Genomic DNA, 24,763 nt, shown 5'->3' with positions numbered 1-24,763 from the left:
CTCTTTGCAACCCCATGAACTGCAGCATGCCAGGCCTCCCTGTCCATCACCAACTGCCGGAGTTTACCCAAACCCATGTCCATTGAGTCGGTGATGCCATCCAACCATCTCATCCTCTCTCGTCCCCTTCTCCTGCCCTCAATCTTTCCCAGCATCATGAGTCAGCTCTTCGCATCAGCAGTTTCCTTACTAGTTAAAGGTCTATTCAGATTTTCTATTTTTTGGTAGGTTTTGTGTTTTTATGGATTTGTCCATTTCATCTAGGTTATTCAGTTTGTTGGTGTACAATTTTTCATAGAATTCTTATAATCCTTTGTTTTTCTATAGAATCAGTAGAAGTATCCCCACTTTCATTTCTAATTTTAGTTATTTGGCTTTTTTTTTCCTTGATCCATGTAGCTAAAAGATTGTCAGTTTTATTGACAAAATTCTTTTTAGAGAACCAACTTTTGGTTTCATTAATTTTATCTGTTATTTTCCATTCTGTGCTTCAATATTTTCTTTCTTCTGCTAGCTTTGGGTTGTTTGTTCTTGTTTTTCTAGTTTCTTAAGTTGTAAAATTAGGCTGTTGATTTGAGATCTTTTTTTTAATGTAAGAGTTATAACTATAAATTTCACCCTTAGCACTGCCTTCATTGTGTCCTGTAAGTTTTGGTATGTTGTAATTTCATTTTCTTTTGTCTTTTAAGTATTTTCTAATTTTCCCTGTGATTTCTTTTCTTTTCTTTTTTTTTTCTGTTAGCTGTTAGAGTGTGGAGTGTGTTGTTTAATTTTTGCAAAGTTTGAAATTTTCCAGTTTTACTTGTGTTACTGATATCTGCCTTCACGTGATAGTTTACTAATGCCATCTGTCATATTCTATGAATATACCATTACTATCTTCTTGTCCTTATCAGTTGGAAAAATAAAATATGTTACCTCTGTCTTCATACTGAAATTGACTTTCTCAGTAAGAAAATACAGTGGGTTGAATGACTTAAGATGTTTTTCTTGCTTATCTTTCTAAATTTGGATTGAAGTAGCAAGTGGAAAAACTAACCATGGCATTCCATTAAACTGTAATGTAATTCCATTAAGTTGGATTTCCAAAAAAGTATACATTTGCACATTTTATTTTCTGTTTCTGCTGTTACAACACTTGTGATAAGATCATAGCCTTGTTTTTTAATTTGCTTCTGGTTTAAAACATAATTTGTTTAATAGATATAAGCCATTTAGTATCTATTTAATATCTATTTAACATAATAACCATTGTGTATAAGTATTAGAGATGCAATAATGAATAACACTGCTTTTGCCCTTAGGGTACTTAAATTCTTATGCTATGGTATGATGAATGCCTAGCTGGAGATAACTTAGGAGACCATGGAGCACATAGACAGAAATCTAATTCTGAACTTGATAAATGAGAGGTGTAAAGTGAGACTTCCTGGAAGACAGAATATGTTAAAAAATTTGAGAAATAATGGACAAGGAATTAGCCAGGAAATAGGGGGTATGAAAAAAGTATTCCAAACAGAACATGTATATAGGCCACAGAGGAGAGAACATTTAAATCAGATAGCTAACAAGTAGTTTGTTTAAGAGCTAAGTGCATGAACTAGGGGCACGGGATGGTGTGAGAATAGTGAGAGATGAGGCTATATAGGTAAAGCTGAAGCCATCTCTTGAGGAACTTTGTAAGTTATGTAGAGAAGTTTGAACCATTCTGAGTATAATGTGTAGTTATTGAAAAGTTTTAAACAGGGAAATTATATGATTTTCATTTTAGAGATATCATTCTGGCTACAGAATGGTTTGAGACCCAAAGGTAGAGACAAAGAAATCAGGGAGGAGGCTGTTGTAAAAGTTTAAGAGATGACAGTGGTAGCTTAGGTTATTCCCAATTTTTGCAGGGCCAAAGTTCCAACAAACATTTTCTTTATGTTTTCTTGTGTCCATTGCACACATGCAAGAGTTTCTCTATGATATAAGATTCTCAGACTTTACTAGATGTAGCCAGATTGTTCTCCAGAGCAGATGTACCCAATTACAGTAATATTCCCTCCAGCAATGTATGAGAGTTCTCATTTCTTAATGTTCTTGCTAACACTTAGTTTTGTCAGACTTAAAATTGTAGCAGTTGAGATGTGAAGCCTTAAGGATGAGGACTGGAGGGAAGGATGATTTGCCTTTTTAAATTGCCTCACCCCCCACAAATCAGAGAAATGCTTTTTTCAGTGGATTTATATTGATGTGATGTTACTTCTTGATTAATTTTGTCTGTCTCCTTTTTGAGCCTACCTTTTGAAATGCTTTCTTGATATTTTAATATAAAATCTGATAAGTTATATGTATTTTGGCAATGATGATGGCTTTACAGTTCATATGGACTGTTCCTTTAGTTTCAGGTTGTTCCTAACCCTAACTTGTTTAATAAATTCATAGCTTCCAGAGATATTACACTTTTTGGGGGGAGGTAGTAAAGTAGAAAAGAATGGTGGTATCGCTTTGATAGGCAAAGGGGACAACAGGGAGCTAATGCCCTCAAAACTCCATGTCCTCTACACTTTTTTTGGTATAGAATATGTCATATATAAAATCTGAGTTACTTCAGGTAGAAGTTGAATGTTCTTATTGGTCATTTGCATCATTATCTTGGTGAACTGATAAGCTTACTACACCAAGCAGTAGATTCTCTGTACATCTCTGGAGTGCTCTCAGCTGTGAGTGTACCATATTGCCTCTGATACAAGACATCAGCTTCCCAGGTATGTGCATTTTGAATGTGTTTGTTCCTTACAAATCAAGTTTTTATCCAGTAAGTATTTCTATAAAGTCTAAGAATTTTAAAATTAAATCTTGCAGTTTAAGGGTGAGCCAAACATTTCTAAGTAAATTTTCCTATACTGTCTACTGTCACATATTATTATAGTTTATACTGTGATAATAAATTTAAAGGACTTTTGTGTTTTAACTGTAAACTTGGGTTACTACATTCAGTTTTTTTTAATTGGAAGATAATTGCTTTACAATGTTGTGATAGTTTCTGCTGCACAACATTGTGAATCATATATGAGTATCCATATAGCGCCTCCCGCTTTAGTCTCCCCACCCCCCACTCCTCTAGGTCATCACAGAGCACTGAACCAAGCTCCCCTGTATTATAGGGCAGCTTCCCACTAGTTAACTATTTTACACGTGGTAGTGTATATATATGTCAGTGCTACTCTCTCAGTTCATCCTGTCCTCTCCTTCACTGCATTCAATTTGAGATGCTAATGTCAATCATCTGTGCCATTTGCTTTGAACCGAAAGAATTTGCCTTTTTTTGTCATCAAATTCTTAACTATTCATGCTTTGTATGAATGCTTTTTATGGTTTTTTTCTGCCAACATCACTTCCCTTATGTCATTTTATTTGTCTTCTTGTCCATTACTTTTTCTTCTCATGTTCTCTACTTCGGAAGCAGTCTTCCCTTTCAAATGCTACATCACTTCTCTTTCATTTTCATTTTCTTTAATACAGTTCCCAGACATTTTGCCTTTGATAATTGTGAATAGATCAATAGGTAAGATAACCAGAGATACTTTACCAGGGCAGAAGAGCTCAAGATCCTCTACTGTCTCCATTATGCTTTCAAATAATATTGCTAGGATATAAGGTCACATGAAAAATTTTACTGGTGCTGTCTGCATTTATTAAAAGCATACTGTCCTCTTGTGTCTTTTGTGTGTCCCTGAGAAAAGACATTCTTAATTTCTGCATTGTAAAGCTTGTCTTAGAACTGTATTCCAGTTCTTGTAACTGAAAAATTACAGTCAAAATTTAGTATGTTTCTTTTGTTTCTGAGATTGCATTGTGTTAAACTATTAATAAGTTAGTTTGTTGGTATCCTTTTCTAGATTAGAGTGTGAAGTAGAGAGTAATTGTCACAATATGGATCTTTATCTTCATTTTAGTAGTACACTGATAATCATTTATGGACTTCCCAGGTGGCACAGTGGTAAAGAATCCACCTGCCTATGCAGGAGATGGAAGAGACTTGAGTTTGATTCCTAGGTTGGGAAGATGTCCTGGAGGAGGAAATGGCAACCCACTCTAGTATTCCTGCCTGGAAAACTCCATGGACAGAGAAGCCTGGTGGGCTATAGAGTTGCAACCCAACTCTCCATTGGGTTGCAGAGTCAGAATGACTGAGGGACTGAGCATGCAAGCATGATAATCAGTTACTGTCCATAAATGACTAATAGGAGGCAAAAATATATATATATATATAGTAAATGGAAGTAGTTGTATGATTTGAATGTTTGATTGTATTGGTCCATGTGATCCTCCTGTACATATACCTCCGTATTAGGACTCTGCTTTGTACTGAAATCTAACATCCTCAGACCAGAGCATGTTATCCCCTAGACAGAATCACTAGCAAAATGTGTCCTAGATTTTATTTCTTCTTAATTTTTCATGAACCTTTTCTGCTAGCACTGAAAAAAAAATGTTGACATCATTGGGTAGGTTAGAGCTAAGTCTGATTTTAGCCAATATACTGATTTGTTGAAGTATATTCAATCAGAAGTTTGTAAGGAAAACCCCATTGTGTTCCTTTTTCTGATTCCTTTGTGCTTTCATCAGACATATAGGCATGTGTTTCTTTTGGTTAAATACCTTGAAGTGAATTGGTTGGGTTGCATGGTAGGTATATATCTGATTTTTAAAGTAAAATAATTGGTATATATTTGATTTTTAAGAAACTACCAGATGGTTGTACCATTTTGTACTCTTGTCATTAGTATATGAGCATTTCAGTACCTCCACGTACTTGCAAACGCTTGTGAATAAGTCCTTTAAATATGTTCTTTGTTAAAATTGCTTTGGCTATTCTAGATTCTTTGAATTTCCAAATAAATCTTAGAATTTCCTTGGTAGCTTCTACAAAAATGCCTGTAGGAGTTTTAATTAGGCTTATTTTGAATCTTGGGGAGAATTTGGGCAACATTGTCATTTTAACAAGACAATTTTCTAATCCATGGACATGCTGTATCTTTTTGTTTTGATATAGGAAGTAAGATATTTTGACATTAACATTAAACCACTGAGAGCTTCACATTTATTGTTTGAACATTGGTATCAAAAGTTGGAAAATATACCCCTCCTTTTCTTTCTCCCCTTCCTTTTTCTTCTTTTTCTATATCTTTTTCACTAAAAGCAAATTTATCACAGGATTTTTTTTTTTTTAAGATTTATTTACTTGGCTGTGGTGGGTCTTTGTTGCTGCACATGGGCTTTCTCTAGCTGTGGTGAGCAGGGTCTAGTCGTTGTTTGGTACACAGGCTTCTCACTGCAGTGGCTTCTCTTGTTGCGGAGCATAGGTTCTAGGGGCGTGGGCTCAGAAGTTGCAGCTCACAGGCTCTAGAGCATAGGCTCTGTAGTTGTGGTGCATGGGCTTAGTTGCTCTGCGTCTTGTGGGATCATCCTGGACCAGGGATCGAACCAGTGTCCCTTGCATTGAACCCGTGTCCCTTGCATTGCAAGGCAGATTCTTAACTACTGGACCACCAGGAAAGCCCCACAGGCTCAGTTTTTAATTTATATCCTATCTTTGTCCTCTTCTATTATTAAAAAATTTAATGTTTTTATTTAAAAGAGGCACCCAGATTTTTTAAAAATTGAGATGTGATTGACATATAACTTTGTGTTAGTTTTGTGTGTGCAGTATGACTTGGTGTGTATGTGTTGCGAGATGATCACCACAATATGTTTAGTTAACACGCACCATCACATCACATCACATAGTTACAAAAATTTTTTTCTTTTAAAATATATCTACTCTTGCAGCAACTTTAAATATATAATACAGTATTATTAACTACAGTTAACATGCTGTACATTACATCCCCAGGACTTATCATATAATTGGGAGTTTGTACCTTTTGACCACCATCACCATGTCTCTCGTATCTCTCGTATTTTTTTTTAGTTATGCAGAACTTTTTTTTATTCATTCAAAGTCCAAACTGTCTTAATAAGATCCACTTACAGAAGTTCTACTATCATTCTGTACTTCCCAACCTGTTGCTTTCTTCTTCCTATATGAACTACCACATGATTAGGCTTTTCATTTCCACTGTTTCTTCTTTAAAATATAAGCAAATGTGTGTATATATTCCTATTTCCTCTCAGCTTCAGCAGAGAAGGCAGCATAGTATACTTTCTGTATTTTGGTATTTTAATTTGTTGATAATGCTCTAGATATTACCTCATATGCTATGTAGAAATCCTCATTTCTTTTTATAGCTACCTGTTACTCTCTTTTGTGAATTTACTATAGTTTATTTAACTGGGGCCCCATTGATACGGACACTTGTTTTGTTTGTACTCTTTTACTGTTATAATATTGCCAATAACCTTGTGCATATATTTTTTTTTTTTTGCCAATTGATCTTTGGGATATTTTTTCTAGAAATGATGCCACTGATTCAGAGTAGATGTATAGGACATTTTGCTAATATTGTTCCAATTTCCCTCCATAGTGGTTCTGTCATTTTTTTCTACCAGTGATACATGAGAGTGCCTATTCACCACAGCATCACAAAAAAAATTTCAGACTTTGAAATTTTTGCCAATCTGATAGCTCACTTTTCTTTAAGTGTATACCAATTTCTGTATCTTTTTTTTTTTTTTTTTTTGGTACCTCAGACTTTTGGAATTATTTTCCTCCTCCTCTTTGAAACAAATCCTTGAGAATCCCTTGCATGTACTTTGGCTTAGGAGTCTCTGTGCTTCCTGAATCTTTGGTTTCATGCATTCTAATTCTAGAAAATTGTTCACTGTTATTTCTATAAATAGTGCCTTTTCCACATTCTGTTGTCTTCCTAGTTTTTCTTCCTTATCTTTTAACTAGCACTTTATATATATTCCTCCTCTGTGCTGCATTCTGAGTAGTTTATCCTATGGTAATTTATTCAGTTCTCTCTTCTAGGTATGTTATTCTCTTTTTTTGTTGTGTCTAACTTGCTGTTTGACCTGAGCAATACATGTTTGTGTCTTTGATAATATTTATAATTTCTGGAAGTTCTATTTTTTCTCCTACTCACATCTGCCTGGTCTTTTTAGGGTATCTTACATGTTCATATTTTCTTTTTTTTTTTTTAGAAATTCTTTAAACATTTTAATTATAGTTATTTTGTATTCTTAATCTGATAACATCTGAATATATTGGGTGATATCTGATACTGTTTTTGAATAGTTTCTGCTGATTTTGCTCATAGTGGCTTGTTTTATCGTGTGCTTTGCGATTTTGAATTGTGTGCATTTCTTCAGATTGTGTGTGGGAATATTGCAAAACCTGAGGTGGGGCTGTGTTTTGCAGAGTATAAATGTTGCTTCTGCCACATGTCCTTTGACCTTACCAGCCTCCAACCACTTTAAGTTAAATTCTTGGCTTTGGTTTCCCAGACCATGGAGATAGCGTATATTTGAAATCGAAACCTCCCAGAAGGCATGCCTGTGGAATTCTTAAGAGATTGTTTTCTTACCTACAGTGCAGGATGAGAAAAATAAGTTTTTTTGTTGTTTCTCTTTGCCAGCTGACAAATTTTTTTTTTGACACATTTTTTAAGTGAAGATGTAGTTTTTCAAGGGTCTGTTCTGTCATTTTGCATGGGCCTGAGGCTTTATCTCCTATCCCTTTCTTTTAAAAAAATTTTATTTATTTGACTGTGCTGGGTCTTCATTTCTGTGCAGGCTTTTCTTTAGTTATGGCAAGCAGGGCTTCTCTCCAATTGCAGTACACTGGCTTCTCATTGAGGTGGCTTCTCCTATTGTGGAGCACAGGCTCTAGAGCACTGGGGCTTCAGTAGTTGGAGCACGTGGGCACAATAGTTGTGGCTTGCAGACTGTAGAGCACAGACTCCGTTGTGGCATACAGGCTTAGTTGTCCCTCGGCATGTGGGATCTTCCTGGACCAGGGATCAAACCCATGTCTCCCACATTGGCAGGCAGAGTCTTTACCACTGAGCCATTAGGGAAGCCCTCTTTATCCCTTTCTTGATGGTTAAAAATCATGCTTCTAGTTTTCTCATCTGATGACTGCCTCTGGAGGAGGTGCAGCTTCATCCTCTACTTACCTCTCTAGGTTTCAAGTTCCTTTTTGGTTTTGACCTCAAAAAATTTGCTTAATTCCTGTGAATCTGGCCATGGTACAAATAGATAAATGGATAACTTACATTTTATCCAGCATTTCTAGGTAGAATAGTTAATCCTTCAAAAATGCTGGTGTTGCAGCTGCTGAGCTCCTGAGCAGTCGAAAATCTGCATGTAAATTTTGACTCTCCCTAGACTTAACTACTAATAGTCTACTATTGATCAGAAGCCTTACTGATACTTTAAACAGTTGCTTATTAACACAATTCATATGTTGTATGTATCGTATGCTACATTTTTACAATACAGTAAGCTAGAGAAAAGAAAATGTTATTTAGAGAAGCATAAGGAAGATAAAATACATTTATAATACATATATGTATTTATTGAAAAAAATGCCCATATAAGTGGACCCATGCAATGCAAACTTGGTTGTTCAAGGATCACCTGTGTTTTTATATCAGAAGCAGTTCCCTTCCCCACCCGACCCCCAGAATATGTGGTCCAGATGTAATTTTCTCACTATTGCTTACTTAACATGCTATAAACAAAGAACAGCATAACATACTCAGGCTCTTAAAGTCTCTACTTAACTCATCTGATTTACTGTTTATAAAATGGAATGTTACATGGCTGCTATCATTCAGAGAATATTTTTTACATTTATATCTTTCTGTAGTTCTTTATCTTTTCCTTATTCTTACAAAAGTAATGGTGATTGTACAACATCTGAAACATAATTAGTCAATAGTAAAAAGACAACCAAGTTTTTAAATGGACAAAGGGTTTGAACAGACATTTTTCTGAAGATGATATATAGATGGATAGTAGGGATGTAGAAACATGTTCAACATCATCATTAGAGAAATAAAATTTAAAAACCACAATGAAATGCTACTTCATATCCTCAGTGGCTATAATAAAAAAGATGAGCAGTAGCAAGTATTGGTGAGAATGTAGAGAAATTGGAACCCTCATACATTGATTTATGTATGAGCATACACACAGGATTGTAAAATTGTAAAATGGTGCAGCCACTTTGGAAAACAGTTTGGCAGTTTCTGAACATGGTAAGCATAGTGTTGCCACAAGACCCAGCGATTTCACTGCTGTGTATGTACTCAAGAGTAACGAAAAAATATTTCCACACTAAAACTTGTACATGAATGTTTATAGTAACATTATTCATAGAAGTCTGAAAAGTAGAAATAATTCAAATGTCTATCAACTGATGAGCAAAATGTAGTCTGTCCTACAGTGGAGTGGGCTGGTATTTGGCAATAAAAAGAACCTTGAAAACATTATGCTGAGTAAAGCAGTCCAGTCACAAAAGACTACCTGTCGTCCAATTCCATTTATGTGCGATAGCCAGAATAGACAAGTAGATACAGAAAGTAGATTAGTGGTATCTAGGGATAGGGCAGGAAAGGGGAGATATAATGGGTAGTGACTGCTTATGGTTACAGCGTTTCTTTTTGGGGTAATGAAAATGTTCTAAAATCCTATCATGGTGATGGTTGTACAGCTCTGTGAATATAGTGAAAACTGTTGAATTCTTTAACTGGGTGAACTTTATGGTATGTAAATTACATATCATTAATATTTTTGAAAAGGGGAATGGTAGGGGAAGGAGTCAATAGGTTTGTCTCTCTTCCATGTATCCCTTTATCCTAAGTTGTTGGTTAAGAGTTACATATATCTCATATGGTGATTCCCAATGTGTTGGAAAATTGCATACTTCAGTTTACTTGGTGCATTTTTTTGGTATGATGACTGATAATTGAAATCGTGGATTCTCTAGGTCTCACATCACCTATTAGCTGAGTGATCCTTGCCATGTTTCATTACCGTGTACTTTGTTCCTTTGCTTATAAACCTAGGGTAATTCCTACTTTTCCTACCTCAGAAGGTTGTTGTGAGGTTCAAATGAGAGTGAGATAGTACTTTGAAAGCCATATAGTCCTAAATAAACATAATAGTATTAAGATTCCTGAAGTTCTCTGTATTTTCTTTCCATAGGAGTAAAACACAAATCTTTTCTAACAGTTGAGGACTGTTTTGAGTTGGGCAAAGTGGCCTACACAGAAGCAGATTATTACCATACAGAGCTGTGGATGGAACAAGCACTGAGGCAGCTGGATGAAGGCGAGGTTTCTACCGTTGATAAAGTCTCTGTTCTGGATTATTTGAGCTATGCAGTATACCAGCAGGGAGACCTGGATAAGGCGCTTTTGCTCACAAAGAAGCTTCTTGAACTAGGTATGTTAATTTGGCCTAATTCAAGGTTAAGGATATATTGGGGGATATATAGATATACTAATTATAATTATGTGTGAGTATGTATATTTGTCATACAGTTTTGGTACTTTTTGTCACAAGTCAAGAGCTCATCTGTCAGACATACTTTATCTTTCTGTTTATCCTCTAAATAAATGGCAACTGATCTTTCTCACCTATAAGAGTAGCTGTGTTTCTCTGCTCTGTACTTCTTAGGAACTTCAAAATTGAATCGAACATAGCTAACTCAGTCAAAACTGTTTATTTGCCATGTTGCCATATTAAATATTAACCAGTATCCTTTGAAGGAAATTTTTGGTTTAGTGAATTTCCTATTTGGAAATAGTGATTTGAAATGTCAGCCTAAATAAAAAGGTAAAATGAAGCAAACTCATAATTTTCAAAAAGATGAGTTTATTCAGGAATAGCAGAGGAACTGCATTTGGGACATGCAAGCTGTAGGAAGCTACAGGTACATCTGTTGAGGGTTTGGAGTAGGGCAGGGAATATAAAGAGGTGAGAGTTCAGTTAGAGTTTGTTGAAATCAGAAACAAATGGGGACCAGCATTGAACATTCCCTAGGCAGACAAAACCCTCCAGTCATACAAAGCTCAGTTTAGCTTACTTTGTAAGACCATCTCAAACTGAGTCATTTCTTGTTCATGCCCCTGGAAACTGTAAGCAGAATTTCCCAAGATTGATAAGAGGCAACCCCTGACCAATTCCCTGAAATTTAAGAACATTCCAGTATTATCAGTTTTCTGAAAATCAGGCATTTATGGGAAATCAGTCTCTCAGTCTTTAAGTTTTGTGTTCCTGAGGGCACATGCATGAGATTTATCATTTAATATCTTCTAGTTCCATCGGAGATTGAAATTATTTCACAGAAATAAATAGAATGAAAATATATTTGATTGCCGTATTTAAATATTAGGAAAATATGATATGAAGATTTTACCACTGGTATTTTTAACAGGGATGTAGTGTTTCTCTAAGTATGATCCAGAGGCCAATAATCAGAATTACTTGGGTGCTTATTAGAAATGAAAATTCCTGATCTCACCCCAAACCTACTGACTTAGAATCTGTGGTGGTGGAATTGTATGCTAAAAAAAGTCATGTGGCCTTTGGTATATAATGAAGCTTTAAAACTTAAATTCTTTTTATGAATAGGTAAATATGTGTATGTTAGGAGAGTTGAACAATTCAAAAGGATTGGTCATCTGAAAATAAGCTTTTGAAATTAGGTTATTTCTTAGTTGAATGAATTGATAAATTGAGATATTCAGTTAGCCCTTTTCCCCCAGTATTTTAAGTGATTTTTTTCCTCCTGACTTAAAAATACTTCTTTCATTTTAGAAAAAATTTTAAAAGTAGAAGAAGATACAGAAGAGTCACCATAAACCAATCACCCAGAGACACCTACCAATTTTTTTGTTTCCTTGTAGCATACCCTCTTCTCCCCCCATTTTTCCATTTCTTTTGCAAAATTAGCCTCATATTCTGTACATCACAACATAAGCAATTTCTCAAAGACAAGAAGTATTTTACAAATCTAAGGCTGGATTTTTTTAAAACACTTCAGTTGACGTCACAAGTGAACTTTCTGTGCCCTAGTCTGTCTTTTTCATTTGTGTGTGTGTGTGTGTGTGTGTGTGGGCGTGAGGAGGGGGTGTGGTGGTTTATATTTTTTTTCTCCCAGATGGGTGGAGTAGTCCTCCTTCCTGCTACTAAAAGATAGCTAAAAATTATGACTAGCAATTCTGAGGCAGTTAGTGGATTCTGGCTTATTTAAAAATTATATTTTTAGTTTCTCTTTTCTGTTTCATGTAGAATTTTGGGACTGAAATGCACTCAGCCCTCAGAAGTAGACTGTGTTCGGCATTTATAATATTATCTGTGGTAAAGGTTACCTTTGAACTGTATACCCTGTCTTCCCCATGGTCATTACATTTCAATCTCAGAAAAATCTTTTCTGTTGCTTAAAATAAGTTTAATCAGTAGTACTTTAAAATTCATTTGACATCAAATTGATCATAGTTCCTTTGGCTGCTTAGTAACTTGTCACATGGAACATTCTCAAAGTAAAAGCAATAATTACTACTTTGAAATAGATGGCTGATTCCATCTCCAGAACTCTCTTTATATAGGGCGCCTGTACATCTTGATTTGCTTGGGGCAGTACTGATTTACACCTGTTGTTTTGGTATAATAATTTTCATTAATGCCTCCTTTCACTCTCATAAAGCAACCTGGTTTGGAAAGTAAATTACATGTTCCTCCACTGGTATCTTATGCTCATGCTTGAACAACTGTAAACTCATGAACATGCTTTCTTTCTTTTGTAATAGATCCTGAACATCAGAGAGCTAACGGTAACTTAAAATACTTTGAGTATATAATGGCTAAAGAAAAAGATGCCAATAAGTCTTCTTCAGATGACCAGTCTGATCAGAAAACCACACTGAAGAAAAAAGGTGCTGCTGTGGATTACCTGCCAGAGAGACAGAAGTACGAAATGCTGTGCCGTGGGGAGGGTATCAAAATGGTAAAGTGGAAAAGCCAATTGTGTGTGTGTGAATGTGCATGTGTGTGTGTACGTAGTTCTGGAGAGATGCAGAATTCTTTTAAACTTTTGTGGTAAAAATTAGAATTATTCCTAAAGTATTACGTTATGTCACATCACTTTATTGTTGGGGTTGCACTTAATGTGTTCCAACTTCTAGTAAAATAGCTTTAAAATAAAACTTGTGACTCATATACCATTACATGCATTTTTGGTAATTATTACCCTTTTCATAGATTAGAAGAGGCTTTTTAAGGTGAAGGATCAGATTATTTAAGAGAAGTGATACAGTTTTTTCTTATATCTTAATGCAAAAGAGATTTCATCAGTCTTACATAGAAATAATATATCATTCTAACTTAACCTATGAAATGATGGATTTATCTATACAGTGATATCTTGTGGTTTTGCTCCTAGTCAGCCTTGACAAGACTGCCTAATGTAATGTTTTAGTCTATTTAAGAAATATTAAAAATGCATAAAGACTTTAAATAGATTTTGGCTTTATAACATTTATTTTTTAAAATACTAAAATGTGTCTGTAAATATCCCTTTGTTTATTGTATATCTATATTAATATATTTATACTCAGTTTACCAGAATACTAAAAAGGTAATAGGCCAAAAATAATACAGTTCAAGCCTTGGGAACATAGGTTTCTTTGTTCAGCTTTAGGACTTTTCAGATCCTTTTTATGATGACAGTGAGTATGATATACTTTGTTTCTCAACCTTAATTGATCATAGAACCCTTTTTAAAGGAGTATCATGTGGTACTAGTGTTCAGTTGAATGCTGGTGTATGAGGCAGGATTTAGTGAATTTTTGGAGTAATTTTAAGTGAAAGCATTTGAATAGTGTTTAACTTTTCTCTACTACTGATAAACTTAGGCTGGGTTTTATGTTTTGATATTGATGACTTCCTGATATTTGGTGATTTACTGTTGACAGCCTAACCTCTACCAGCAAATAAGTAGATCTTATCTATGTTGACACTTTGATAAGTTCATGGATTCCCAGAGAACATGAACATTGATAAGTTCATGGATTCCCAGAAAACTTTTGCTTTGATCTAATGAGTAAATACAAATTAGACTCATGAAACATTTTTTTTTTAATTTCACGTCTAAATATTTTAGTGTATATCATTTAAAGATAAGGACTTTTAAATGACCACAATACCATTATGATAGTTCCAGTATCGTAAGTAGTTAGTAGTTCCATAATATCATTAAGTACCTAGTCAGTGTTCAGATTTCCAGTAGTGAGCAGATATTTTTTACTGCCCTTAGAAACTCTTAAATAAGAGAGCAAAATAGAACTATAGGTTTATAACAGAAGTCTGTTAATTTGCCCGTTTGTTGATTGACACACATGTAAACTCAGCTCAAAATCAAAAGAGCATCCTTTTTCTCAGAATAGTTAAATTGGTCTTATTATCATATAAAACATATATTTAAAACCTTGGATTTGATTCTTGGTAAATAAAGAACAAGAATAAACATAAATCACTATTAGTTCTACTTCATAATATGAAATACTTGTTTAATCAAGAGAAGAATCAGCAATGGCATAACATTGGATTGGCCAAAACATCCATGCGGGGTGTTTTTATCTTTTTGGCCAACCCCATATTTAGTTAATGTGATACATAGGTGATTGAAAAGTACATTTGTTGATTTTTGCTGACCTGCTACTAAAAGCACCTGGCTTCTTTGTTTAATAACTAATTTTCTCTTTTTCAGAGCTACTGTTTTTCATCGTAAAAAAAAAAAAAATCACTTAAACTTTTTAAAATTAGGAGGTACTTGGGAAAACCTGGTTAGGTTTTTTTCTTTAAGAAACTTTTCTGGGTTTTTCCCAGTTACTTTCTGAAGTTTGGAGCAGGGCTGGTCATTCATTTCATATTTCTATAATCATTTTATTATTTTTTTCATATTTACAAGGCCTGAACTTTATTTTGATGAGAGAAGGGTTAAAGAGAAACCTCACCATCTCTTCCAGAAAAGAATCATTAATAAAACTTTTAAAATTCTGAAGGTCCTGTTTGATGCAGAATATTTGCAGAGTACTATTTCTTTTGCATGTTCTTCCTCAAGTACTCTGTCTATACACCAGCATGATTATTGCTTCTTATCTTCATAGGAACAAGCATTAAAATATTATTACTCTAATATATTTATAATTGTTTAAACTTTTTGTTCAGACTCCTCGGAGACAGAAAAAACTCTTCTGTCGCTACCATGATGGAAACAGGAATCCTAAATTTATTCTGGCTCCAGCCAAACAGGAGGATGAGTGGGACAAGCCTCGTATTATCCGCTTCCATGATATTATTTCTGATGCAGAAATTGAAATTGTTAAAGATCTAGCCAAACCAAGGGTAAATAATTTTTTTCTTTTTTTCTCTCCTCAATTTACTTGTGTTTCAGCTTTTCCTTTGCAAGATTATAAAAATGATAATTGACATGACAATAACCCCATAGATAGTTTTAGATATTATTGTTGAAAACTAATGGAATTAACTAAGCTCTATTTATACCAATTTTTCTCTTTTTATTATCAATACATATTACATACCTTGTATGTAACCTTGCAACTAGGTTTTAAGCATTGAATTATGAAAATCATAGGTGATATTTTTATTCACACTTAACAGATTTGTGTTTCAGCATCTTCCTGAAAAAATTTCTGTGTACTTTGGAGCCCTTTAATCTCTGAGATTGATCAGAGGCCAACTTTTTATATATAACTTCTATAGTTTTATCTGAAATAATACTTGAAGTATTTTTATTCCTGTCTAGGTACATTATTACTTGGAGGATATCATTGGGCACGAACATCTTGCTAATCTGAAATAATGACATCATCGTTTTCTGGCTTCAACCTACATCATTTATCTTAAGAAAGAATTTATTATAAACACAATCCTATAAGCTTTAGTGTTTAGCATAGAAATTAATCTTTGGTGAGCAAGAATGACCTTCATGCTCTTGCCTTTTTCCCCATCAGCTTGTTCTTAAAATCTGTTTGGTCTTATTGACAGCAAAATACAAACTATGATCATTTTCATAAAGAGACTGTTAAGTAAACACTAGAAGTATTTTTGCTCACTTACTATACAGGAACTGGAAATTTTTTTCTGTAAAGGTCCAGATAGTAAATCTTTTTAGGTTTTGCAGGCTGTACAGTCTGTTATAACCTCTGCTCTTGTAATGCAAAAGCAGTCATAGAAAATACATAAATGAGTATGGCTATATTACAGTAAAACTTTTATTTCTAGAAGCAAGTAGCTGGATGAATTCAGCCCATGGACCATAGTTTGCTGTTCCTTGTCTGGATTTCTATACTGCAGAATAAACTTGAAATCAGAATGTTTGTTGCTGTTAAGTTTTACTACTTTTGAAAATGGGTACGTTTTGTTTTTTTATTAAAGATTATGAGCTTCTCTGGTGGCTCAGAGGGTAAAGAATTTGGCTGCAATGCAGGAAACTCAGATTCAATCCCTGGGCTGAGAAGATCTCCTGGAGAAGGGCATGGCAACCCACTCCAGTATTTTAAATGAAAAGACTTATCTAATTTGTATGGGTGTTGTCCAAGGGAGCTCTTATAAATCTTTTAAACAGATAAAAGATAGTGATGTCATATTCTGTCTTTTTTAGTCTGTTATTTGTGTCAGTAAACCAAAATTATTGTGGTAGAATATTAGAAATTCATTTCTGCTTGGAGACTGTCTTATATCTCTGAGTTTGGAGACCTCAGTCTTAAAAGGGATGCCTCAATTAGATTATTTGATCAAAAAAATACAATGACAAGGAAAGTTTTATATTCTTGTTAACCTCCAAACCATCTTTCATTTTTAGAAAAAAAGTTTAAAATCATTATCTTGGCTGCCATCTCTTTCTGTGTTTTTTTAAAAAAATAACATTTATGAGTTCTTTTCATCAATCTTTGTGCTCAGTCTAAGATTATTTCACTGTTTATTTGAAATATATGAGCAAATATCTTGAAGGAAGAGAAGATTGACCTTGAAACTGATTTTTTCTTTTTAATTTATTTTTTTATTGAAGGATAATTGCTTTACAGAATTTTGTTATTTTCTGTCAAACCTCAACATGCATCAGCCATAGGTATACATATATGCCCTCCCTTTGGAACCTCCTTCCCATCTCCCACACCATCTCACCCCTCTAGACTGATACAGAGCCCCTATTTGAGTTTCCTGAGCCATACAACAAATTCCCTTTGGCTATCTATTTTACATATGGTCATGTAAGTTTCTTCCATACGTCTCATCCTCTCCTCCCATCTCCCCATGTTCATAAGTCTATTCTCTATTGAGAATAGAGTCTGTTCATAAGTCTGTTTCTCCATTGCTGCCCTGTAAATAAATTCTTCAGAACCATTTTTATAGATTCCATATATATGCGTTAGAATATGATATTTATCTTTCTCTTTCTGACTCACTTCACACTGTATAATAGGTTCTAGGTTCATCCATCTCATCAGATCTGACTCAAATGTGTTCCTTTTTATGGCTGAGTAATATTCCATTGTGTATATGTACCACAACTTCTTTATCCATTCATCTGTCAATGGTTGCTTCCATGTTCTAGCTATTGTAAATAGTGCTGCAATGAACAATGGGATACATGTGTCTTTTTCAGTTTTGGTTTCCTCAGGGTATATGCCTAGGATTGGGATTGCTGGGTCATATGGGTGGTTTTATTCCTAGTTTTTTAAGGAATCTCCATACCATCTTCCATAGTGGCTGTATCAATTTATATTCCCACCAACAGTGCAAGAACATTCCCTTTTCTCCACACCCTCTCCAGCATTTATTGTTTGTAGACTTTTTGATGATGGCCATTCTGACCTGTGTGAGGTGATATCTCATCATACGACTGAGCGACTGAACTGAACTGAATAATGAGTGATGTTGAACATCTTTTCATGTGTTTGTTAGCCATCTGTATGTCATCTTTGGAGAAATGTCTGTTTAGGTCTTTTTCCCACTTTTTGATTGGGTTGTTTGTTTTTCTGGCATTGAGTTGTATGAGCTGCTTGTATATTTTGGAAATTAATCCTTCATCAGGATTAATTTGCTATTATTTTCTCCTATTCTGAGGGTTGTTGTTTTACCTTGCTTATAGTTTCCTTTGCTGTGCAAAAGCTTTTAAGTTTAATCAGGACCCACTTGTTTACTTTTGTTTTTATTTCCTTTCCTCTAGGAGGTGGGTCATAGAGGATCTTGCTTTTTTATGTCATTGAGTGTTCTGCCTATGTTTTCCTCTAAGAGTTTTATAGTTTCTGGTCTTACATAAAGGTCTTTAATCCATTTTGAGTTTATCTTTGTGTATGGTGTTAGGAAGTGTTCTAATTTCATTCTTTTACATGTAGCTGTCCCCTTTTCCCAGCACCATTTGTTGAAGAGGCCGTCTTTGCCCCATTGTATATTCGTGCCTCCTTTGTCAAAAATAAGGTACCCATAGGTGCATGGGTTTATTTCTGGGCTTTCTGTCTTGTTCCATTAGTCTGTATTTCTGTTTTTGTGCCAGTACCTTACTGTCTTGATGACTGTAGCTTTGTAGTATAATCTGAAGTCAGGAAGGTTGATTCCTCCAGCTCCATTCTTCTTTCTCAAGACTGCTTTGGCTATTCAGGGTCTTCTGTGTTTCCGTATGGATTGTGAAATTTTTTGTTCTAGTTTTGTTGGAAATGTCATTGATAATTTGATAGGGATCACATTGATTTTTGTAGATTGCATTTGGTAGTATAGTCATTTTCACAATATTGATTCTTCTTGCCCAGGAACATGGAATGTCTCTCCATCTGTTTATGTTGTCTTTCTTTCATCAGTGTCTTACAGTTTTCTGTGTACAGTTCTTTTGTCTCCTTCAGTTCAGTTCAGTTCAATCACTCAGTTGTGTCCGACTCTTTGTGACCCCATGAATCGCAGCACGCCAGGCCTCCCTCTCCATCACCAACTCCCGGAGTTCACTCAGACTCACGTCCATCGAGTCAGTGATGCCATCCAGCCATCTTATCCTCTGTTGTCCCCTTCTCCTCCTGCCCCCAATCCCTCCCAGCATCAGAGTCTTTTCCAACGAGTCAACTCTTCACATGAGGTGGCCCAAGTACTGGAGTTTCAGCTTCAGCATCATTCCCTCCAAAGAAATCCCAGGGCTGATCTTCAGAATGGACTGGTTGGATCTCCTTGCAGTCCAAGGGACTCTGAAGAGTCTTCTCCAATACCACAGTTCAAAAGCATCAATTCTTCGGCGCTCAGCTTTCTTCACAGTCCAACTCTCACATCCATACATGACCACAGGAAAAACCATAGCCTTGACTAGATGGACCTTTGTTGGCAAAGTAATGTCTCTGCTTTTGAATATGCTATCTAGGTTGGTCATGACTTTCCTTCCAAGGGGTAAGCGTCTTTTAATTTCATGGCTGCAGTCAGCATCTGCAGTGATTTTGGAGCCCAGAAAAAAAAAGTCTGACACTGTTTCCGCTGTTTCCCCATCTATTTCCCATGAAGTGATGGGACCAGATGCCATAATCTTTGTTTTCTGAATGTTGAGCTTTAAGCCAACTTTTTTTTTTTTTTTTAATTTTATTTTATTTTTAAACTTTACATAACTGTATTAGATTTGCCAAATATCAAAATGAATCCGCCACAGGTATACATGTGTTCCCCATCCTGAACCCTCCTCCCTCCTCCCTCCCCATTCCATCCCTCTGGGTCGTCCCAGTGCACCAGCCCCAAGCATCCAGTATAAGCCAACTTTTTTACTCTCCACTTTCACTTTCATCAAGAGGCTTTTGAGTTCCTCTTCACTTTCTGCCTTAAGGGTGGTGTCATCTGCATATCTGAGGTTATTGATATTTCTCCCAGCAGTCTTGATTCCAGCTTGTGCTTCTTCCAGTCCAGCGTTTCTCATGATGTACTCTGCATATAAGTTAAATAAGCAGGGTGATAATATACAGCCTTGACGTACTCCTTTTCCTATTTGGAACCAGTCTGTTGTTCCATGTTCAGTTCTAACTGTTACTTCCTGATCTGCATACAGATTTCTCAAGAGGCAGATCAGGTGATCTGGTATTCCTATCTCTTTCAGAATGTTCCACAGTTTATTGTGATCCACACAGTCAAAGGCTTTGGCATAGTCAATAAAGCAGAAATAGATGTTTTTCTGGAACTCTCTTGCTTTTTTGATGATCCAGCGGATGTTGGCAATTTGATCTCTGGTTCCTCTGCCTTTTCTAAAACCAGCTTGAACATCAGTAAGTTCACGGTTCATGTATTGCTGAAGCCTGGCTTGGGGAATCTTGAGCATTACTTTACTAGCATGTGAGATGAGTGCAATTTTGCAGTAGTTTGAGCATTCTTTGGCATTGCCTTTCTTTGGGATTGGAATGAAAATGGACCTTTTCCAGTCCTGTGGCCACTGCTGAGTTTTCCAAATTTGCTGGCCTATTGAGTGCAGCACTTTCACAGCATCATCTTTCAGGATTTGAAATAGCTCAACTGGAATTCCATCACCTCCACTAGCTTTGTTTGTAGTGATGCTTTCTAAGGCCCACTTGACTTCACATTCCAGGATGTCTGGCTCTAGATGAGTGATCACACCATCGTGATTATCTGGGTCATGAAGATCTTTTTTGTACAGTTCTTCTGTGTATTCTTGTCACCTCTTCTTAATATCTTCTGCTTCTGTTAGGTCCATCCCATTTCTGTCCTTTATCGAGCCCTTCTTTGCATGAAATGTTCCCTTGGTATCTCTAATTTTCTTGAAGAGATCTCTAGTCTTTCCCATTCTGTTGTTTTCCTCTATTTCTTTGCATTGATTGCTGAGGAAGGCTTTCTTATCTCTTCTTGCTATTCTTTGGAACTCTGCATTCAGATGTTTATATCTTTCCTTTTCTCCTTTGCTTTTTGCTTCTCTTTTCACAGCGATTTGTAAGGCCTCCCCAGACAGCCATTTTGCTTTTTAGCATTTTTTCCATGGGGATGGTCTTGATCCCTGTCTCCTGTACAATGTCACGAACCTCATTCCATAGTTCATCAGGCACTCTATCTATCAGATCTAGGCCCTTAAATCTATTTCTCACTTTCACTGTATAATCATAAGGGATTTGATTAAGGTCATACCTGAATGGGGTAGTGGTTTTCCCTACTTTCTTCAATTTAAGTCTGAATTTGGCAATAAGGAGTTCATGGTCTGAGCCACAGTCAGCTCCTGGTCTTGTTTTTGTTGACTGTATAGAGCTTCTCCATCTTTGGCTGCAAAGAATATAATCAATCTGATTTCGGTGTTGACCATCTGGTGATGTCCATGTGTAGAGTCTTGTCTTGTGTTGTTGGAAGAGGGTGTTTGCTATGACCAGTGCATTTTCTTGGCAAAACTCTATTAGTCTTTGCCCTGCTTCATTCCGTATTCCAAGGCCAAATTTGCCTGTTACTCCAGGTGTTTCTTGAGTTCCTACTTTTGCATTCCAGTCCCCTGTAATGAAAAGGACATCTTTTTTGTGTGTTAGTTCTAAAATGTCTTGTAGGTCTTCATAGAACCGTTCAACTTCAGCTTCTTCAGCGTTACTGGTTGGGGCATAGACTTGGATTACTGTGATATTGAATGGTTTGCCTTGGAAACGAACAGAGATCATTCTGTCATTTTTGAGATTGCATCCAAGTACTGCATTTCAGACTCTTTTTGTTGACCATGAATGCTACTCCATTTCTTCTGAGCGATTCCTGCCCGCAGTAGTAGATATAATGGTCATCTGAGTTAAATTCACTATTCCTAGATATTTAATTCTTTTTGTTGCAATGGTGAATGGGATTGATTCCTTAATTTCTCTTTCTAATTTTTCATTATTAGGATATATAAATGCAAGTGATTTCTGTGTGTTGATTTTGTGTCCTGCAACTTTGCTAAATTCACTGATTAGGTCTAGTAATTTTCTGATACTATCTTTAGTGTTTTCTATGTACAGTATCATGTCATCTGCAAACATTGATCTGGATGCCTTTTATTTCTTTTTCTTCTCTGATTGCTGTAACTAGGACTTCCAGAACTGTGTTGAATAATAGTGGTGAAAGTGGACACCCTTGTCTTGTTCCTTATTTTAGGAGGAGTGATTTCAGTTTTTCACCACTGAGAATAGTGTTTGCTATAGACATCATATATGGCCTTTACTATGTTGAGATGGGTTCCTTCTGTGCCCATTTTTGAAGGGTTTTAATCATAAATGGGTGCTGAATTTTGTCAAAGGCTTTTTCTGCATCTATTGAGATTATCATACGGTTTTTATCTTTCAATTTGTTAATATGGTGTATCACATTGATTTGCATATATTGAAAAATCCTTGCATTACTGAAATAAACCCAACTTGATCATGGTGTATGAACTTTTGGATGTATTGCTGAATTCTGTTTGCTAAAATTTTGTTGAGGATTTTTGCATCTATGTTCATCTATGTGATATTGGCCTGTAGTTTTCTTTTTTGTGTGTTGTCCTTGTCTGGTTTTGGTATCAGAGTGATGGTGGCCTAGTAGAATGAGTCTGGACGTGTTCCTTCCTCTGCAATTTTTTGAAAGTTTTAGAAGGATAGGCATTAGCTCTTCTCTGAATGTGTGATAGAATTCTCCTATGAAGCCATCTGATCCTGGGCTTTTGTTTTTTGGGAGATTTTTGATCACAGCTTCAATTTCAGTGCTTGTAATTGGATTGTTGATAATTTCTATTTCTTCTTGGTTCAGTCTTGGAAGATTGAACTTTTCTAAGAATCCATCCATTTCTTCCAGGTTGTCCATTTTATTGCCATATAGTTGTTCATAATGGTCTCTTATAATCCTTTGTATTTATATATTGTCTGTTGTAACCTCTCCTTTTTCATTTCTAGTTTTGTTGATTTGATTCTTCTCTTTTTCTTAATGAGTCTGGCTAAAGTTTTGTCAATTTTATTTATCTTCTCAAAGAACCAGCTTTTAGTTTTATTAATCTTTACTATTGTTTCTTTCATTTCTTTTTCATTTATTTCTGCTCCGATCTTTATGATTTCTTTCCTTCTACTAATTTTGGGGTTTTTTGGTTCTTTTTCCAGCTGTTTTAGGTGTAAAGTTAGGTTGTCTATTCGATGTTTTTCTTGTTTCTTGAGGTAGGATTGTATTGCTATAAACTTCCCTCTTAGAACTACTTTTGCTGCATCTCATAGGTTTTGAGTTGTCATGTTTTCATTGTCATTTGTTTCTAGAAACTTTTTGATTTCCCTTTAGATTTCTTCAGTAACCTGTTGGTTATTTAGAAGCGTGTTGTTTAATCTCCATGTGTTTGTGTTTCTTACAGTTTTTTTCTTTTAATTGATACCTCGTCTCATAGCGTTGTGGTCGGAGAAGATGCATGATACTATTTCAGTTTTCTTAAATTTACTGAGGTTTGATTTGTGACCCAAGATGTGGTCTGTCCTGGAGAATGTTCCATGTGCACTTGAGAAGAAGGTGTATTCTTCTGCCTTTGGATGGAATGTCCCAAAAGTATCAATGAGATTCATCTCATCTAATATATCATTTAAGACTTCACTTTCCTTATTAATTTTCTGTTTTGATGACCTGTTCATTGGTGTGAGTGGGGTGTTAAAGTCTCCTGCTGTTATTGTGTTACTATAGGTTTCTCCTTTTGTGTCTGTTATTGTTTGTCTTATGTATTGAGGTGCTCCTATGTTGGGTTCGTAGGTATTTACAATTGTTATGTCTTCCTCTTGATTGATCCCTTGATCATTATGTAGTGTCCTTCCTTATCTCTTGTAATACTCTTTAAGGTCTATTTTTTCTGATATGAGGATTGCTACTTCAGCTTCCTTTTGCTTCCTATTTGCATGGAATATATTTTCCCATCCTCTCACTTTCAGTATATATGTGTCTGTAGCTTCGAAATTGGGTTTCTTGTAGACAGCATATATATGGGTCTTGCTTTTGTATCCATTCAGCTAGTCTTTGTCTTTTGGTTGGAGCATTTAATCCATTTACATTTAAAGTAATTATTGATATATATGTTCCTATTGCCATTTTCTTAATTGTTTGGAGTTGATTTTGTAGATCTTTTTCCTTCTCTTGTTTTTTTGACTATTAAATCTGTTTTAACATTTGTTGTGGAGCTGGTTTGGTGCTACTGAATTCTCTTAACTTTTGCTTGTCTGGAAATCTTTTTATTTCTCCATCAGTTTTGAATGAGATCCTTGCCGGGTACAGTAATCTTGGTTGTAGATTTTTCCCTTTCAGTACTTAAAATATATCCTGCCATTCCCTTCTGGCCTGCAGAGTTCCTGCTGAAATCAGCTGTTAAGCATATGGGGTTTCCTTTGTATACTTGCTGCTTATTCCTTGCTGCTTTTAATGTTCTTTCTTTGTGTTTAGTCTTTGTTAGCATGTTTCTCTTTGGGTTTATCCTGTATGGGACTCTTTGAGCATCTTGGACTTGATTGACTATTTCCTTTTCCATGTCGGGGAAATTTTCAACTATAATCTCTTCAAAAATGTTCTCATACACTTTCATTTTCTCTTCTTCTTCTGGGACCCCTTTAATTCAAATGTTGGTGCTTTTGATATTGTCCCAGAGGTCTCTGAGACTATCCTCAGTTCTTTTTGTTCTTCTTACTTTATTCTGCTCTTCAGAAGTTATTTCCACCATTTTATCTTCCAGCTCACTGATTCATTCTGCTTCAGATATTCTGCTATTGATTCCTTCTAGAGTATTTTTAATTTCAGTAATTGTGTTGTTTGTCTCTGAATGTTTATT

At 35.5% G+C, this 24,763-nt stretch overlaps 1 protein-coding gene across 3 annotated transcripts in view; it reads left to right on the top strand.

The window, feature by feature from the left end:
* P4HA1 (prolyl 4-hydroxylase subunit alpha 1) overlaps positions 1 to 24,763 on the top strand; it is a 97,926-nt gene that overhangs the window by 43,776 nt on the left and 29,387 nt on the right. For all 3 annotated transcript variants that reach the window (XM_055535527.1, XM_055535538.1, XM_055535518.1), the window contains 3 exons: positions 10,144 to 10,383; positions 12,753 to 12,949; positions 15,172 to 15,348. In XM_055535527.1, coding sequence (XP_055391502.1) covers positions 10,144 to 10,383; positions 12,753 to 12,949; positions 15,172 to 15,348 — 614 coding nt within the window. The remainder of the gene's footprint in view (positions 1 to 10,143; positions 10,384 to 12,752; positions 12,950 to 15,171; positions 15,349 to 24,763) is intronic.

The sequence above is a fragment of the Bubalus kerabau genome, chromosome 1 (genome assembly GCF_029407905.1).
Source record: "Bubalus kerabau isolate K-KA32 ecotype Philippines breed swamp buffalo chromosome 1, PCC_UOA_SB_1v2, whole genome shotgun sequence".
Lineage (NCBI taxonomy): Eukaryota > Metazoa > Chordata > Mammalia > Artiodactyla > Bovidae > Bubalus > Bubalus kerabau.
This window is presented reverse-complemented; position numbering and strand designations above follow the sequence as displayed.